General features: G+C 39.8%; 2 protein-coding genes and 1 long non-coding RNA gene across 7 annotated transcripts; 2 read left to right on the top strand and 1 right to left on the bottom strand.

Annotated features, from left to right (window-relative positions):
* Positions 1–199: 199 nt before the first annotated feature.
* LOC110067003 (GPI-N-acetylgalactosamine transferase PGAP4-like) lies at positions 200–16,900 on the bottom strand. 5 transcript variants are annotated; one of them, XM_089279453.1, is made up of 2 exons: positions 16,339–16,900; positions 200–2,012 (listed from the first exon to the last, which is right to left on the bottom strand). In XM_089279453.1, the coding sequence occupies exon 2, from the start codon at positions 1,940–1,942 to the stop codon at positions 680–682; it is 1,263 nt and encodes a 420-aa protein (XP_089135579.1). In that variant the 5' UTR covers positions 1,943–2,012; positions 16,339–16,900; the 3' UTR covers positions 200–679. The 5 variants fall into 5 exon arrangements, with proteins under 5 accessions (XP_089135579.1, XP_089135578.1, XP_089135580.1 ...); XM_089279452.1 differs by lacking the exon at positions 16,339–16,900 and adding an exon at positions 11,962–13,018; XM_089279454.1 differs by lacking the exon at positions 16,339–16,900 and adding an exon at positions 12,647–13,018.
* LOC110066990 (uncharacterized) lies at positions 4,812–10,759 on the top strand. The gene is made up of 2 exons (XM_020774256.2): positions 4,812–5,026; positions 7,243–10,759. Exon 2 carries the CDS (start codon positions 7,668–7,670, stop codon positions 8,823–8,825), a length of 1,158 nt encoding a protein of 385 aa, XP_020629915.1. The 5' UTR covers positions 4,812–5,026; positions 7,243–7,667; the 3' UTR covers positions 8,826–10,759.
* On the top strand, positions 12,647–14,580 carry LOC149097485 (uncharacterized). Its single transcript, XR_016204141.1, has 2 exons — positions 12,647–12,725; positions 13,788–14,580. It is a non-coding gene; the product is annotated as an uncharacterized LOC149097485 (long non-coding RNA).
* Positions 16,901–17,577: the final 677 nt, after the last annotated feature.

Below are 17,577 nucleotides of genomic sequence, written 5' to 3'. Positions count from 1 at the left end.
CGCTCGATATTTTCCCGCCACTGAGATGCGCGACTGTGATTGGTGAACGGAACCTGCCCAAAAGAAAACGAGCAGGTAGAAGTCAAAAATTCGGCGACGGTGCTGGTCCTACCTACTTCGTTACTTCCAGTTGTTTATCAAATTGTTCTTGGCTAAACAAGTGAATGCACACTAAAGGTCACTGGGTTTGCAGACTGTATTAAACAGACATAACACAGTTTATTGAACATGTATCGGATTATTCAGGTAAGAAAGTGAATAAGCCGAAGCTTTTACATTTTTTGGATAAAAAAGTAAGCTTACAGATTTTCTGACAAGATGAAATTGCAAGCTTGCATTTTTAATACCACTGAGGTATGAAATGTTTCAGTTCCAGTGATGAGAAGACAATGTGCTACAATACCCGAAGTTTTATAGTTAAAAGGGTGATCATGATAGGCGCGGACTACGTTTCGCAGGATGATAAAAAACTTGATAATATTTTTAAAAGCCTTTACCTTCAAAATAGGTTGGAACAAGACTACAACCAAGAGATTATGTCCTGGTTGTAGTCTTGTTCCAACCCATGATAGACAGCTCATATTCTCTTGCTACAACTTAAAGTTTCCTTACATCGGCCTTTTCACATTTTTGAAAAAATATATTCCTTATACCACAGTTTACAGATTGTAATGATCACTTAAAATAGCTTGAACCATTGCGGGTAATACATAAGTGAAGGGTCCAACAATTTCTGATTAAGAGATGACAAAAAGCCAATATGGACAAACAAATTAGGTTGCACAATTAATCCTCTCATGTTAAACTTATGCCTATAATCATCTAACATACTGTCCTTGCCATAATTTGAGCGACAAGTGTGATTCTTCATATAATGTAACCAGTGTTGAGCTTTATCAGCCACAAAAAGCATTCCAGGAGTACAACATGATGGTGTGGGACCAACTGAAAATATACTCCTCGATATATACCTTAACTCATTTAAATGCTGCCTACTAACAGCAATGGCTGTCAATGTAAAGTAACCTACGATCGAAAACCAAACGACATGGAAAGTGTGAGACCTGAAACTCGCTTTTGTCCTTTTAGGCAACAAATAGATTACTAGTAATGTAAAACAAGTTCCAAAGAGAGCAGCAAAGCTTATAAGTTCAGGAATGCGTTCTGGTTCTATACTCCAAAACCCCTGCAGTCTTTCTGGGTGATACAATTTATAAAACAGGACATCTGAGTCGCGCATACGAGAGGCCATGGCACTTCCTCTGATTTCAAGAAGGTTATACAAGATATAAAACAACTGCGGATGAGGGAAAGCATCATCTTCAACTAACAAGGAATACCTTGGGTTGAACTTCAGGCTCTCTTCCAGGCAAAATGCATAATCTTGCTTTTCTTTTTCTTTGATGTTCGGCCGTGCCACATCTTTTGGTTCATCAGAGTAACGTTGAAAATACTGCACAACGGAAGAAAAGTTCCGTGCTTCTTCATGATGTTTTGAGTCAACGTTACAGATTGACAAACTTATTTTCCATGGTAATGCTTTTGTTTCTGGGTCATTTAAAATGTGGACAAACTGCCACAAAATTTGAGTCAAAAACTTGGGATTTTTTCCTTTGACTAGTGGGTTATCACGAGATGTTGTAACTATCATGACATCAATGTCAACATCTTTTTGCTTTTTCGTCAAGTCAAGTGATATACTCTGACGTTGTGAACTCCAAAACTGTGATGCCTTGGCAGCACGTAATTTGTTTTGTCTCATATGGTAATCCATCTCACTCGATGAGTTATGAAAAGGGTTGCGATAGTACAATGAATATCTCATGTGTTTGAAAAGGATTGGAAAGAGACCCAGGAATGATACAGAATATATTATTAAACAGATCCAGGTAAGCCTGTTGGAACAACATCTGCTAAACACGAAGAGCTGTAGCCTTGACATTTTCACGATTCTCCGTACTGATACTGCTCATTTATGTAGGTTTCTCTTTGCATTTCAACTTGGTGCTCACCTAAAAGAACAAACAGTAAAGTATTAGTTAATATAATCCTATTAAATTGCCCTACTACCTTCTGTGGAAGATACGTTGAGACAAGAGCACCTTCAACCTAAACCATTTCATACAGTGGCGGATCCAGACCTGGGCGGGGGGCGGGGGGCGGGGGCGGTTTTGTTTTTGCTTGCCCTGCCGACTTTTCTTTATCCAAAATAAGGGGCCCCCGGGCCCCCCGAGCCCCTCCCCTAGATCCGCCACATACATCTACTAACTACATTCTTCATGGCATGTTTCAATCAGTCTATTTTCAAAGTTTCGTCATAGAGAAAAATGCCTCACCCCAGGGTGCAAAGACAAATAAATTTTCAAGCAGGTGTAACAACAATGCGCAATCCCGAAAATCATTTTCAGTTGCCCCCCCCCCCCCCCCCCCAGCCCCTCCCTCCCAAAAAAAAATCCTTACAAGCATAATCGGTAATTTGGATGTCCTCAAAACAATTCTCACTAAACCACCAAAAGTCACTTGCCAGTCCAGGGTCCGAAATTGCGCTTTCCTGGTCGCCAATGTGACTAAAAATTTTGCTCTGGCGACCAGAATTTCACAACTGGTCGCCAGCGGGCGATTAACTATGTAATGCCACGACAATTATACAATAACTTTGATTTTCAGCCAAATCGATTAAAATAAAATTCAAAGCCGCCCGCCAATTGGGCACTTACTTTTTACCTTCCCGCTGCTTTTGAAGTATGAAACCGATTTTCCTCATTATAAATCTACCACAACGTTTCACAGTTACGATCAGTGCGAAGCTTCGCCGCCATGTTTTTTTAGCGGTTTTCCATAACATACGTATTGCAGGCGCAAGAGGCCACGTGCGTTCTTTCGCCGTAAATATTTATTAAGGCGATTTGGTGTCCCAAGATGTTCTGAAATCTTTCCATAATTTATTACAAGGTGGAGACGGAACATCCGTGAAGAAATTAGTTGAAGATTTAGATATTCTCTGGGCGTCAAAAGGCGGAAATGTAGATCTGTCAAAGTAGTCAAAAGATGATTTGCGTACTGGTTTGATTCCTGATTACATCAATTGCAAATATTTTGCCGGCAAGCCCATGGCGCCCAAAAATTTTGGTTTCCGTTTCGCTGCGAAGGAAAAATTTGACTGACACTTTTTGGCGACCACATTTTTGCATATGGCGACTGAAAAAAAATGTCAGTCGCCAGTTGGCGCCGGCCTTAAAAAGTTAATTTCGGACCCTGTCAGTCAGCAAGTAAAGGACGGAATCGACTAAATTACACTGCAAAATCCACTAGCCCCGCGCCATCCGGCCTGCGTAGTTGGCTAGATTTAGCGCGCGAGTGCTTAATTGTTTTGGCGGCGAGTGCGAGTGGCGAAGTCGCGAGGAATTGGTGAGGAGTTGGGTTAACTCGCAGCTCGCCAATTTCCTCGCAAGCATTTCAGAGAATTGTATATCTCTACTTCGACCTACTCCTGCCTGGATAAACAGAATCGAGGCAGAAGGAGAGAGAACCACTCGATCCAGAGTCCATCCCACTAACCACTAGACCACCGTGCCTCAAACAGTAGCTAACAGTAGTAAGTAAGAATGCACATTTTTTTTTTAAATTAACAAATTGACGTCAGTTTTTCATGCGTCTGTCCTGTTATTGATCATCAATTTCGTCATAACATTGTCAAAGTAGCTGTGATCCACGAGGCGATGGCCCCTTTTCGTTTGTAAACAACTTGCCAGCATTAACTTACTCCTAAATCATGCTGAATTTTCCGGTCATTTCTCACGCTTTTCTTCAATTCTAGATCTTTCTTCCTGTAATCCTCACTTTGTCTTTCCGACCTTTTACCTAATGACTTTTGTTTTAACTGTTTCCTTTCTTCACTAAACACTTCTCCAGTTGTCTGGGCTGATCCAGCTCTTGCTCTTCCTTGTTCTGTAACCTAGCACATCTCTAGCTGTTTCACAATAAGTTTCTATGATCTTTTTCCACTTTTTCTCTTCTTCCCTTTTCGTTTGCTACTACGACCTCATTCCGTGTATGTTTTCACCATCTTCCTCCTGTGATACGCAGCTAAACCGGTTCTTTAATTCTAAGTGAAATTGTTTCCTAATTTCAGGCATGAAGACCCCCAAGTTTTTTGGGTTTTTTTTTGCGTGTTTATGGATCTCGACTCCGTCTCGGTCCATAAACCGAACAAGCTTGGTCAATAAAGGATTTGTTGGGATAAGGAACAAATTTTTCTTGAGGGACACAGCGGGTAATCCCGAGCGGGCAAGATAGCGCCATTTTGCCCGCTCAGTTTGCCAATCACAACACAGGTTCATCTTGGCCGCCCATGCAGTCAGCCATATACTAATTGTTTTTATCAAATCACTGAAATTTCCACTTGGTTTTTCAGATTTACTAACACCTCTCTCACGGGGATTGAGAAGGACACTTTCTCATTTTCACCCAATCAATATTTGAATGGGTTCTTAAAATGATTGTTCACAGCACGCTTGCACGACATCATCATCTGACAACATTTATTAGAATTCACTTCGTTTTTCCTTTGTTATTTAAATTTTTAAACAACAGTAGGGTTTAGATAGCAACTGTTCTAGAAGCACGAGGAAAACAAAAAGCGAGGGATTCTATTAAATTTTGCCAATCATGCAAATCACCGGCCTATTCAATAAGGTTCGAACCTTTGATTCCATAGATTTTTTGACAGCACAAACAATATCAAGGCGACATGCTTCACTGTCAAGTAACACTGATAATTGCCGCGCATCTGATAATGACTGTGCTTTTTTCTCTGATATTAACATATGATATGTAGTCAGTTAACAAACAACTTGTTTAGCTACTGTATGAAGAATACAATAGCTAAGTCTTGTACTTTAAGACCAAGTGTTGGCACAGTCACGGTCTTTCGTGAGTCAAATTCCTTTCACTAGTTCTATTCCTAGTTGACGTCAAAAGTGAATATTCTGATCAGGCCTTATTGGAAACAATACCTTATTGCATGGTAAGTCATTAACAACACGTACAGATAACTGTGTCTATACTGGATTCAACCTCATCAAACATTTTAACAAACGGAATGTGATTTTTGTAAGCAATCTTCAAATCATTCGATTATTTTTAAATTCATGTTTCTTGGACTTCATAGCCATATTTGCTTCAAGATCTTGCTTTTTAATTTTGAGAAATCAAGCAAAAAGCTCATTTTCAATAATTACTTATCAGGGGTGGCAAATGGCCCTTCCAAAAATGTGCCGGCGACTTGCAAACTTTAGTCAAACTTGATTTTGTTCCCGAAGCCAAACGCCTCGAGTACGTAGAAAAGAGAACAGTCTTGTTGTCTTGCAGCCTCGAATTTACCATATTCTTCACCTTATTATTATTATTTACGTGCTGGAATATGTATGTATGCAGCCTTATTATTGCAACAGTTCAGCCTCTCCTTGATTGCTGCAAAATATCTTTTTCCAAACTGACACTTTATATTAAAAGCTTTAAAACAGTTAGCAATCATTCTACACTTTGCCACATGGCGACAGTTTTATTCCATTGTTTCGTGTCAGGAAATTGAAACGCGGCCTTTGTGCATGATGTCAACCGCATAATAATTGTTTGTCCATATTATTTGGTTTGATCAAGGCCTTCAGTCCGCATAACGCTAAGCAATGAAATCGATATTGATCCAGAAAAAACACCTATTTACAATTGACTACACCTTGTTTATGAATTTCTATTACAGAGATGCGAGCTAAGCTAAATTCTTAATTTGGCACTATCGATGAGTTTGTTCTAAGTGATCAAATATGGGTTATTGACCAAGCAGGCACCGCCTGTTGACCAAGCGTGAGGTCACCATGGCCGGATATTGGCAAAGTTCTTTTCTTTTGCGAGTTTATGGAACGAGACTGAGTCTCGGTCCATAAACTTGCAAAAGAAAAGAAAACTTGAGTCTGCTCATGAACCACAAAATACAGGAAGATCTCTTTAATTTACAGCTAGATATCTCATCTGGGTAGTTAGGGATGGATTATTACATTTTTGAGGGAGGGCGGGTATTGGGAAATTCCTGCCCCCACCAAACGAAAAAAATAAAAAAATCCCGCGCGACAAAAAGTGAGAAAAGAAAATTATGGATTATAACTTGGAAGCCGAAAGAGTGAATAACGGTCACGGAAAACAAAGAGTGACCCTCGTCTTTCCAAATCACTTTTCGCCCTTTGCGCTGCTAACAACCAAGGCCAACTAAGGGCAACTAACCAGAAGTAACTAGCGGAAATGGTTTTAGTAATTTTATCTGAACGCAATCTGCGACCGTGAAAGTTTTTTGCTTTAAGTCGTACGTTTAGTCGTGTAATCTGGTTCCAGTTTGATTGTGTGCATGCCTTCAAGTTCAATAATGATGCTGGGCCGGATACAGGATGTTAGAGAGGGGGGCTCGAGATATGGGAGTCCGGAACATCCTCCCCCGGAAAATGTTTAAAATTGAGGCCAAGTCAGTGTATTATAATGTCTCGTTTTTTTTAATTAGGGGGGTCGATCGAACCCCCTCCCAACCCCCTCCGGACCCTACTAGATCCGCCCCAGTGGTCTCTGAACATGTGTCGTAAGAGTAACTTCTGTGACTAATGCTGGCTTACCTTCCGATTTCTTCCAGAGGTCTCGATTCTTTGTACTAACCAAAAGAATCGCGCGGCCTCTAGGAACGAAATTGGTTCCTGAAGTCTTCGTTCCTTACTGCGCAAGCTTGACAAAACGAGCACTTATATAAGCTGGATTTTGACAGCTTTTAAACATGTTTCTACCTTTTGTTTCTACCTTTTGATCTTCACCCGACTTAATTTGAGAAATTACGGTCCCGTCTTCTCTCACTACAACCGCGTACAGAAAAACCCGAAAAACAAAACTTTTGTAATTTTACGTACATAATCTCAACTTGTCCTGTTCCTATGTTAGACTATATCGTGAATAATATGGCTGAATAATAATGTGGCTGAATTAGTTCATTTTGGCCGCTTGCGAATAAAACCAAGGTGATATTAAAGCTGAACAGAGAGAACAATAAGCACACTTCCTCCTGACAAAAACAGTGGAATGATTCTGAGTAGGAGGCATTTAATTTCAGAGTCGCGAGAATTAGGTGAATACAGTAATACCAAATGTAGTTTTCACAGCCAAGCTACCGGAGATATGAAAACGTAAAAACCTTTTTTCTTCTTTCAGTGTCATCAGAGAGACCCAAGAGAAAATCAGGTTTTTTGACAGACCAAGATGCGAAGCAGTATTTTAAAGCCGATTCACAAGATAAATGGCGTGACTGTCGAATATCCTCAAAGAAATATAACATAAGTTTCTTTGACAGTCACGGTCACCTTTGGAGGATTAATGCAGCGGTGGAAGATATGTAAGTACAAGATCAACAAGAACTAAAAAACCAAACGGACTCAGGTCCTTTCAGAAAGGAAATTGATGAGTTGTGTAATCAACAAAAACGAAAAGAGTAGATTTTCAAGTATACCAACATGAATGATTAAGTGGCTATCGCACGCCGTTTAACCGACACACCTGCTGACCGCCCACGGGGATCACATATAATTATACCGAATCTACACGACACAAATAAACTGAACTCCGCTTTTGTTTTGCAAATGATGAGGGATCAAACAAGTCGTCGCGTAACTGTCGCTGGTTCACATCAATGGCAAAGTAATGGTTTAGTTAGGGTACTTTGCAGTCGAAAGTATTTCAGGCTGCTCTTGTTGTTTACCTTGATTGTTTTCATCGTTTTAATTGCGTCTCATCTCAAAGAGGGCGAATCGTTTACGCGTGAGTTTCATGGAAACAACTTTGTTGAACTTGGACAAGCGCAGTCGCTGAAGATCACTGTGTCTAACGTCAGAAGAGAAAACAAGGTTAACCAAACCACGTCAAAGACGGATGGCCATCAGAACGCCAACTCGGAACGTACACAACAGTGCCTCAGCTGGTGTAATAAAGCAAATACAGGTGCTCCCTATTTTCTAAGCGCTGTTTTACTCGTGCGAATTTACTCTAGTGATCTTGCCAAGCTCAGCACAAGAGAGTTAATGCAGTGGCTTTATTACTTGAAGTATGCTGGCTTTGAGCACGTTTACGTGTACGACGCTTATGTTTTAAAGAATGAATCGCAAAAGAATGCCCTTGACTTCCTCATAAAGGAGGGCTTCGTAACCTACGTTGACTGGAGTCACAACGCGTATCCCTACTCGGTAACTGGCACTCAGGAAAGCGCGTATCAACATTGCTTGGACAATTGGGGCAATCAATCCAAATGGCAAGCTAGCATTGATATCGACGAATATCCATTTTGTCCTCAAGATACCAAACCTAATTTTATGCAACGTTTTATCACTAACTTTTCGAGACAACGACCCGATGTCTCGCAGATTACTATGCAGAATTTCCTCTTTCTCGGTAAACCACTAAGTGATAAGGAACATCCGCTACTTATTGACCGACTCAAGCGGAGAACACCCAGACCTTCAAACGCCTTAGTTAAACCCATCTACAAGACAATGCAGGTAACAGAAACACACGTTCATCACCACGACCTCAGAAGTGGAAAATCAGTGGACGCTGATAGAACTCAGATAAGGCTTAATCATTACTGGGGAGCAAGACTTCAAAACTGGGGTGAAGACACGCCAGAAATTTTGAACAAGACAACGGAAGATAATACGATAAAAGAAATTGTAGAAACCCTCCTTAGCTGCGATCGCATTTGCTTGCCAAATGAATCCTTAATTTATACGTTTCGCTGGAATTAAGCGGCGTTTTTCGCGTTTTAAAATAGCGTTTCTTATCACATTATAATGTGGAACTTGAAAGAACTTTGTTCAGCCATCACATTTGCGCCAAATGATGGCTTGTTTTAAATTTTTGTTTTTCGTGTTTTCAGACAAATCAAAGAGAAATTTTAACCTCAAGACATCAATAAAACCGTATAAAATATTCAAAGGTTATTAATTAACTGTTGAAAACGAGCTAAAAAAGAAATCTCCACGTGTCGCCACTTTAAAAGTATAATTAAAACACAAGAAAATGTCAACATTTATAAAGTATTAATGAGTTGCAACTTTGAAAATTTGCGTCGCGGAAAGTATCAGCCGAAGAGCCCCAGTTCTTGCGTTTTGGTATTTAGAACTGAAAACTTATGGAACAACGCCGAGGAAAATGGAAAATAATTCGGTATCTCAGTTCTACATATCGGGTGATAAGTGTGGGGAACAAGGCAGTTCAATTGCGGTATTTCCGTTGTCTCTTTAAGTCACCCAAAAGATAAATAGATGTTGGCTGCGATTGGTCAGAGGTGTACGTGGAACGAATATCTAGCAGACGATGCTCCTGGAGAATATAAATCAAACAAGCCAGATATTCCAGCACCAGACAATATCCGAACTGAATGGTTCTTGAACAACCTTACCAACAGTCCATTTACATGAACTGAGAAATGCTTTTTGATGCCGATGTTTCAATTGTCAAATTTCAAACTGCGTGACTTTAAGAGGAACGACTTTGCAATCGCCGAATTTTAGAATTTCAGACCGAGTTAACTGCTTGTAGGCTTGTTGAAACTCTTATAATTGCGTTTTTGCGCCAAAAATTAAAGTCGTAAGTAGACTAAAACAAACTTATGTTTTCTATGGTTACCGAAAGTCAGCTTTGTCTTCCCCTGTTTTGGTACACTGCCTCACCACCGGAGTTGGCTGTCGTTAACAGCTTTGTTCTTTTATAACCATTGTCGCTTTAGGTATATAAATTTCACAAATGGGTTCTTCAGAGCAATGTTAACTAAATTTACAAGTATCACTTACGTGCTATGCAATTGCTGCAATCTGATTGGCTGAACTATCGTATCGCACGTCACCCATCAGACTAACCTGCCATCAAGCGGGTTTTTTTTTTTGGCGGGAAAAAGAAGTTATTTCTTCCCCTTTCCCCGCTCACCGACAAAAAAAAACGCCCGATCGCAGGTTGCAATCAGACGTTTTTATGACGGCGACGTCTTCTCGAGTTTGTCCGAAGTTTCTTAGAAAGAACAACACTAATGGAAATGTTACCTAAAAAAAGTGAATAAGAATGTTGTAGCAAATTTTAAGAAGTAAAGAACGTCAAAGTTTCCTACATGTGCAATGTGTCTTATATTTAATACAAATGAAGAATAATAGGCAAATTCTTGTTAGAGGCAAATCATTTGACTTTTGAGGGGTGGGGTTGGAAGATTTAAAAAAAAATTCCTGCAGCCTCCCAAGCAAAGAAAAAAAATTCCTACTTTGCCAGCTCTGAGAAAAACAAATCATGCATGCGTTGTGGAGCCAAAAAAAAACATATGTACAAATCATAGACAGCCCATCCCTACCTGTAGTCTAGCAAATCTGAGTCTTTTACATACAAACTACCTATGCTCTTTAATACCATAATGCAAGGTTGTCCCAAAAATAGGAGTTCACTGAATTCATTGAATTGAGAATGAATATTTAGGTTATCTGATGATTTTTTTTTGGCATGATAATCTTTTAAATCATCAATAAATGAATGGCTTGGTGCAAGACTGACGTAAGTGACTTTTTCGGGTGAAAAATGATTTTTTTGTTCAAAAGCGCCCGAATTTTTGCGTGTCGTCTTCAATTGAGTAGAAGAGCATAGCCCCGTATATTTTTTTAGCTGGTTTGCGCTTTGTCTTCGGAAAAAAAGAAAGAAACATTAGGACAACGGTGACTTCAAAACAATAATACAGGGCCGCAAAACGAAATGGATGAACATGGGCCTTAGAGAAAGATGAGCCTATAGCTTGACAGTTACAGTAAAGGTAACATAACCCCACGGCTAGCGTTAGACCTAAAAGCAAACCCCAACCCTTGGCCTAGGGTTAGCATTTAGTGTTAGGGTTACCGTTTTAGTGCTAGGGTTTAGGGTTAAGGCTAGGGCTAGGGCTAAGACTAGGGCTAGGGCTAGGGCTAGGGCTAGGGCTAGGGCTAGGGCTAGGGCTAGGGCTAGGGCTAGGGCTAGGGCTAGGGCTAGGGCTAGGGCTAGGGTTTAGGGTTAAGGCTAGGGCTAGGGCTAGGGCTTAGGGTTAGAGTCTCTAAACACTTTGTGGTAGGGTTAGTTCTATTTTGGTGCTAGCCTAGGGAAAATAATAAAACAAGAAAATGCTTCATTTCATAAACACAGCATGCATGATCGGGAATCTAAATAAAGTCAACGACCAGTGTCTATTAGCGGTGGTTACCTATGTTCTGAGAGTGAAACGTTTTGCCATCAGTGAAAACATGAAACTCGTTTAGAACAAAAAAGAGTTCGGTTTGCATTCTTTCGAAAAAAAAAAGGTGAAAATCACTAGCGAAATGCGACATTTCATAGGTGCTACTGCGATGATGTAGAACGTTTTGAAATGCAATGTGCTATAACAGCGATGCTTGCCATTACTTTGACTGCGTGACAAACAACAAATACCTTATAAAACATACTTCGTGAAACGTTTTGCAATCAGTGAAAACATGAAACTCCTTAAGAACTAAAAAGAGTTTGCTTTGCATTCTTTCAAAAAAAAAAAAGTGAAAATCACTGGCGAAATGCGGCATTTCATAGGTGCTACTGCGATGTAAAACGTAGCTTGCCATTACTTTGACTTTACTTTGACTGCGTGACGAACAACAAATACCTTATAAAACATATTTCGTGAAATGTTGCCACAAGGAATTAACGCTTGACATTCGAAGAGAGACGATTTTTCCGAATTACAGTACTTGAACGGCTGAGTCAATCTGAAATTGCTCCGTCTCTGCGATAATTAAATACCCTGTATATTTGTGAAAACACTGAACTGAATCTAAGCGGGAAAACCGAAAACAAACGGAAAATATATAGCAAAAGGAATGGCATATTTAAAGACAAAAGACTTACACTGTTGTCTCTTTCTCTCGCCATCTTCTAACCTCACAAACGAATCATTCCATTGGGATTCCATGATAATAAAGGCAAGCGATCGAAAGCCGCTAGTCCATAATATGATTGGCGTTTGTTTGCCCCAGTTCCCAAAAGGTCAACTGTCACACTGTAACACAACAATGGTCAACAATCGCGACTTTGGATCAATCATTTCTCTTACATGAAAACATTGGCCATTTATTCCTGGAAAGAATCGGGGCTTAGGGCTATTTTTGTCTAAATGAAGTAATACATTACTTTTCTCAGTGAAAAAAATCTTTTCCGTCGATTCTGTTTCAATTAATATTCCGTTGGCTGAGCGAAATGTAAGTTTGTCACGTTTTCCATTGCCGACTGAGATCGACTGACAAGACCTATCGAGATGCATTAAAGATTATTATGGGATATCCCTGAGCAACTTCAACACGGCAAGGCCTACGGGCCGACTAAACAGATTTTTTTAAGAGTCTAAAAGCACTTCTTTACTTCCAAACGTTCTGCACAGCAACATTTGGCAAATGGGCCACTTCTCGCCATCGACTCATTTTTTGGCATGAGAAGTGCTTTCAAACTCCTCACCTGGCTTCAGTGTGCCTTCGACCGCTTAGCGGTCTTGGAACAGCAACACATCTTGCTTCTTTGAGATATGCTAGTGACTTACGGGTTTCCGGACTTAATGAAGTCCTTTCACCGCCAGGCGGGCGCAAATATGAGTCAAATAAGCGGACTTCATGCAACAGGTGAGGTTTCAACTTGTCTGATCGAAAGCTTGACGTTGTCTTGCGCGCCAAAATAATGCAAACGTAAGCTTACGTCACAACGTAGTTGAAGAAATTCATTTCCAGATCCCGTCTTTGAGCGAGTAAACTTTCCACTTTGTTTTGTACACCAGGCGAAAAAAACAAGGAATACAAACACAGGGCAATGTTTTCCTATTACGTTGGAGACCACATGCAAAAATTTGGGCGCTTTTGAACGAAAAAATCATTTTTCACCCGAAAAAGTCACTTACGTCAGTCTTGCACTAAGCCATTCAAATGATAATATGATTTTGTTGATATGTGACCGTTTGAAATTCCAATTTTCCAATTGGGAATTTGATTAATTTAAGGTCTTGAATCAAAACAATTAATTGTAATAACACTTTTAAAAAGCCAGTGTAATGGTTTTCCTTCTGTTTTGGTGGGAGGGCTTGTTACCTCTTCAAATTTCACTTCAGAGAGGTTTGTCAGATTAGAAGATTTTCTGGATAACCTCTCTCAATAAAGTGTGATCTGAAGGTTTTGATCTTCTCTTGAAATATTTTCTTAGAAGAGTTTGTTCTTAAAAGTCTTAGAGCCTCTCCCTTGATGAAACCTTTTTGAGTTATTTTTTTGTAAAAAAAAACCTCTTAGTCGGTGCATCGGGTATGTTATGGATGGGTCAATGGGTGAGTGAGTGAGTGAGTGAGAGATGTATGTATGTCACACCAATCAGATTGGATCTACTATGAACAGCCAATCAAATTTCTTGTTGTAAAGGTAAATGGTATGTGAGAAACACAAGGACTATGGTAATTGAAAAATAAAGAGTGACATGTATGTTGCCGGTTTGTGATTTTTGGTCCGGTTTGGAGGGAAGTGTGACAGTTACATACCTACATTGGGTTGTTTTAGAGTGCATAATTTTCAGTGTAATGGTGGCTAGTTATGAACGAGATGAGTCTTGAGTTTTGAAGCAGTTCATGAGTTAGTAGTAGGCAAATGGCATGAGATATTTTTCTTTTTAATTACAAAGGGTAACTTGATACTTTTGTTTTTCAGAGGGAGTTAATTCAATTAGAGGTCACGAATCGTTGGTTCTAGTTCTTAGGACATGTTTTAGAGGAGACGAGACTATTTAGATTTGAAGCAGTTGTAATGTTTACAATAGTAAGTGCAGGTAACGATTGTTTTGTTCTTATTGCATGCAAATATAATGAGATATTTTCATTTTTTAGTTACAATGGGTAATTTGACACTCTTGTTTTTCACAAGGTAGTAAATTCAATTAGAGCTGACGAATCGTCACCACTTGTTCCCACGAGATGTTTGCTATTTTTAGTTACAAATGGTAACTCAACACTTCTGTTTTTCATATGGTAGTAAATTCAATTAAATCAGACTTTCAACGTGTCAGAGAGGTTTTTTTCTTTCTTTCTATTTTTGGTGAAGTAGTGTTGTTGCGTTGTGTTGTGTAAAAAGGGTAAACTTACGACTTGTCTAAAATGCGAAAAGTTCTCTTGAGTATTTTTGAGCAAAAATTCCCCTTAGGGGTTGGAAGGGCTATGTGATCGGTGAGAGAGGGAGTTATGCATGTGCGCGTGTCACACCAATCACAGTGCGGGTTGTATCAAAGAGCGAATCAAATTTCCTGTTAGAAAATAAGATGGCATCTACATCAATCTGGAGACGGGTCAGATTACTGTAGTTTGTTCAGTCAAACATTTTATGGCTTACTATTTAGCTATCTTACTATGACCGATGTAACATCGCAACCATAAAAACTTGTCAAATTAACCAAATCATCACTGTACCATGAATGCTTCTATCTCCAACACTTCACACCAAAAAATAACTCTTGCACGCCTTGCGTGCCTATGTTTTAACTCCTGGTGGGTGGGATGAAGTGAAGTGTATATATTGAAATACCTCAATAGGCTTGAAGTGTGTTAGCACATCAAGAAATGAGTCTTTTTTTGAATCTGTTGCCTTTGGAAATGTTAGTATCCAAGAATATTGTTTCCATTTGAGATACTTTCGCCGTAAATTTTATTGCTGGGTGGTGGCTATTTGCTTTTTGTGAACTGTGCTATGTCTATTCTGTTTATAGTCCAGAGTAAAAATGTCTCTATATATGGTTTCCATACAAGTGGTTAACATGTGCTTTTGCTTCAGATTTCTGTTTCTACCTTACTCGTGAAGATGTTAGCAAAATAAATGCCACTGCTAACTCCATCTCTGTGCCCATGGTTGAGCCATAAATTTGGAGGTTAAGTTTTTTCAAGCGAACTGGAATGAGTATTCTTAGTGATTATTTTAGTAGGGGTGTTGGGCAGAGGCAGATCTAGGGGGAGGGTGGGGGAGGGTGCAGGGGGTGCCCCCCCCCCCCGAGATGACATGTGGCTTTCTAATATAACTGGTATTCTGCAAAAAGAAAACTATGTGGTTTACCGGTATTGGTGTTGAAGTAAAACATGGTGCACCCCCTCCTAAGATCCTGGATCCATCCCTGGTTTGTTAACGTAGACTGTTTTGTACGTTCTGCATGCTGTTTGTATTTCCCTTCTGTTTGGTATGTTCATATAGAGGCGCATTATGTCCATTGAAATAAGTATTAGAATAGGACCTGTGGGTTTTGTTTTGTTTTTTTTTTTTAATGAAAGTAATGGAGTCCGTTGAGATAAGACTTCTGTAGTTTTGCAATAGGTAGGGCTGTCCCACTCCTTAGTGGAGTGAAAAAAAAACCTGTAGTGGATAATCCTCAAAAAAAATAAATTCATGCACTTTTTTTGATTGAAAAATTCTGGCTACCATTTGTTTACTTTTCTTGCTGCTGTTTGGTAACTAATTAACTACACGATATACACGACCAATCTCTCTTTTCCTTAGAAATCCACGGGGAAGAACGCAAAACAGTAAGTGTCCGAGCGTGACTGTGAGACTGACGTGCGGGCAGCATCGCTGCTCTCACGTCACACTCAGAGTCACGTTCGCGCGCTTACTTGTCCTCTTACTTTCTCCCTTCCTAATTTCTTGACCACGTGAAGAGCCTGCCCGCAGGCTTTATGTCTGGTAAGTCTGCATAGAACGAACATGGCCTTGATGCTTTGTCAAAAACAAAAGATATGAAGAAATGGGCCAAGGATATTTCCCAATATGACAAACTTTCGTCGAAGATGACCGCGGAAAAGCGATTGCGTGACACTAAGTTATAAAATGACATGTTATTTGTTCGGTCGAAACGTCTTTGTAAGACTTTCTATAAACGATGTTTTAACGTTTTAGTAGAGTCAGAGTTTCAAACAGAACTTTGAATGTATACTACTGATGTATACTACTGATATTTGCACCTTGTCTGCAGTCTGTATTTTGTACTTAGTCCGAAAATTCTTAACCGAGCGATAAATAGATCATGCCTAAATCACATCACTTCCCAATATTTTAAACTTCAATAACGGGTTGCGTGTTTATAACCAGTGACATGAAGCAACCTCGTGTAATATTCTCGAACGCAATCTTTCAGTTGGCTACGCGAACACACTTGAAAAACCATACACACATACAAAAAAATAATAATAATAATAATAAATAAATAAAATAAAACCCAGCTTACCACTAACTTTGTTGTTCACCAAACACAGTCCACTGCATTCCTCTTTTGACGATTTAACGTTTGCCACACCGTTCTTCTCCACACATCGCCTGTTCCAGGCTCTCGGTCAGTGGAGACGATCGGGCGACGAGCGGGATCTGGGGTGCTTTATACCATTTGAATAATGTAATTGTAAGGGTTTTTTCAAAATCAGCAAACCAACCAAACGAGATGGCGTTTCACACGTGTTTCTAATGAAGGGCACGTTATGCAGTGATTAGGAGGAACACAATACGCGGTGGAGGTCAGCGCGACCTCGTGAAACTCGCACGAGTAACTCGATACCGAACATACTGAAATTTTGACATTTGACATTCTTTTTTCAAGTGGCACAGGACGTACAGGCTTGTACCGTTGCAGTTATGTCCTATGTAGCAGACATGTCCTCTGACGTAATGTGATATACGGAGCCAATCATATCATGCGTTCTACCTAATAACACGCAGAATAAGACTGGTAACTAAACTCCGTTGCAGTTCGGTCTTCGAGCAAAATTGATTTTTGGAGGGGTAGCGTTCGGAAGCAGTATTTGACTTTGTATGTCTCTACTCTGAACCAGAGTGACTCTGAACGTAAATATGCAGCGACTATTTGCAAGAATGGCATTTACCTCACAAGATTTCTATCGGAAATTGACCGCTTAGTGTATTTTCAGTTTCAAATTCAACATGAAAGTTCGATCGAAGATTTAAACAGTGGTTGCTCTCCGGTTTGCGAACTGCGTGTTCCCGGCCAGCCAATATTAAACTCCGCGCTTTGATTATCCTCAAATTATTCAGATCGTTTAATGATATTACAGAGGTAAACCAAAATTTCTGAGAAGCAGTGTAACCAATTTTAGTTTCGGTGCTGTAAAACTACCACTCAATCTGCGCAATATTTCTCTATTCCCAATCTTGTCACTCACACGAAATCCGGTTCGCGAAAGCCCTCTTCTCAGTATAAGTTTGTTGAGGCTGACTGAACCTTTTTGGGTAAGCCGTCTCCTGTAGCATCGAACATTTATTACAGAAATTTTCTTGTCGAGTAGATATTTATGGCCGGAATGCTTTCTAACTGTTCCTAGTTCGCTTTGCTTTACAAAACAGCAGTAGTAGTCAAAAAACCACAGAGCACTTTGTGGCCTATTGAAAACACCACAGAGCGCTTTGTGGCCTACTCAAAACACCACAGAGCGCTTTGTGGCCTATTCAAAACACC

The sequence above is a fragment of the Orbicella faveolata genome, unplaced genomic scaffold, assembly GCF_042242905.1.
Source record: "Orbicella faveolata isolate gen_17 unplaced genomic scaffold, um_ofav_v1 contig_47, whole genome shotgun sequence".
Classification (NCBI taxonomy): domain Eukaryota; kingdom Metazoa; phylum Cnidaria; class Anthozoa; order Scleractinia; family Merulinidae; genus Orbicella; species Orbicella faveolata.
This window is presented reverse-complemented; position numbering and strand designations above follow the sequence as displayed.

Coding starts and splice junctions, on each gene's coding strand:
- LOC110067003 (XM_089279453.1), bottom strand. CDS start 1,942: ATGTCAAGGCTACAGCTCTTCGTGTTTAGCAGATGTTGTTCCAACAGG.
- LOC110066990 (XM_020774256.2), top strand. CDS start 7,668: ATGATGAGGGATCAAACAAGTCGTCGCGTAACTGTCGCTGGTTCACAT.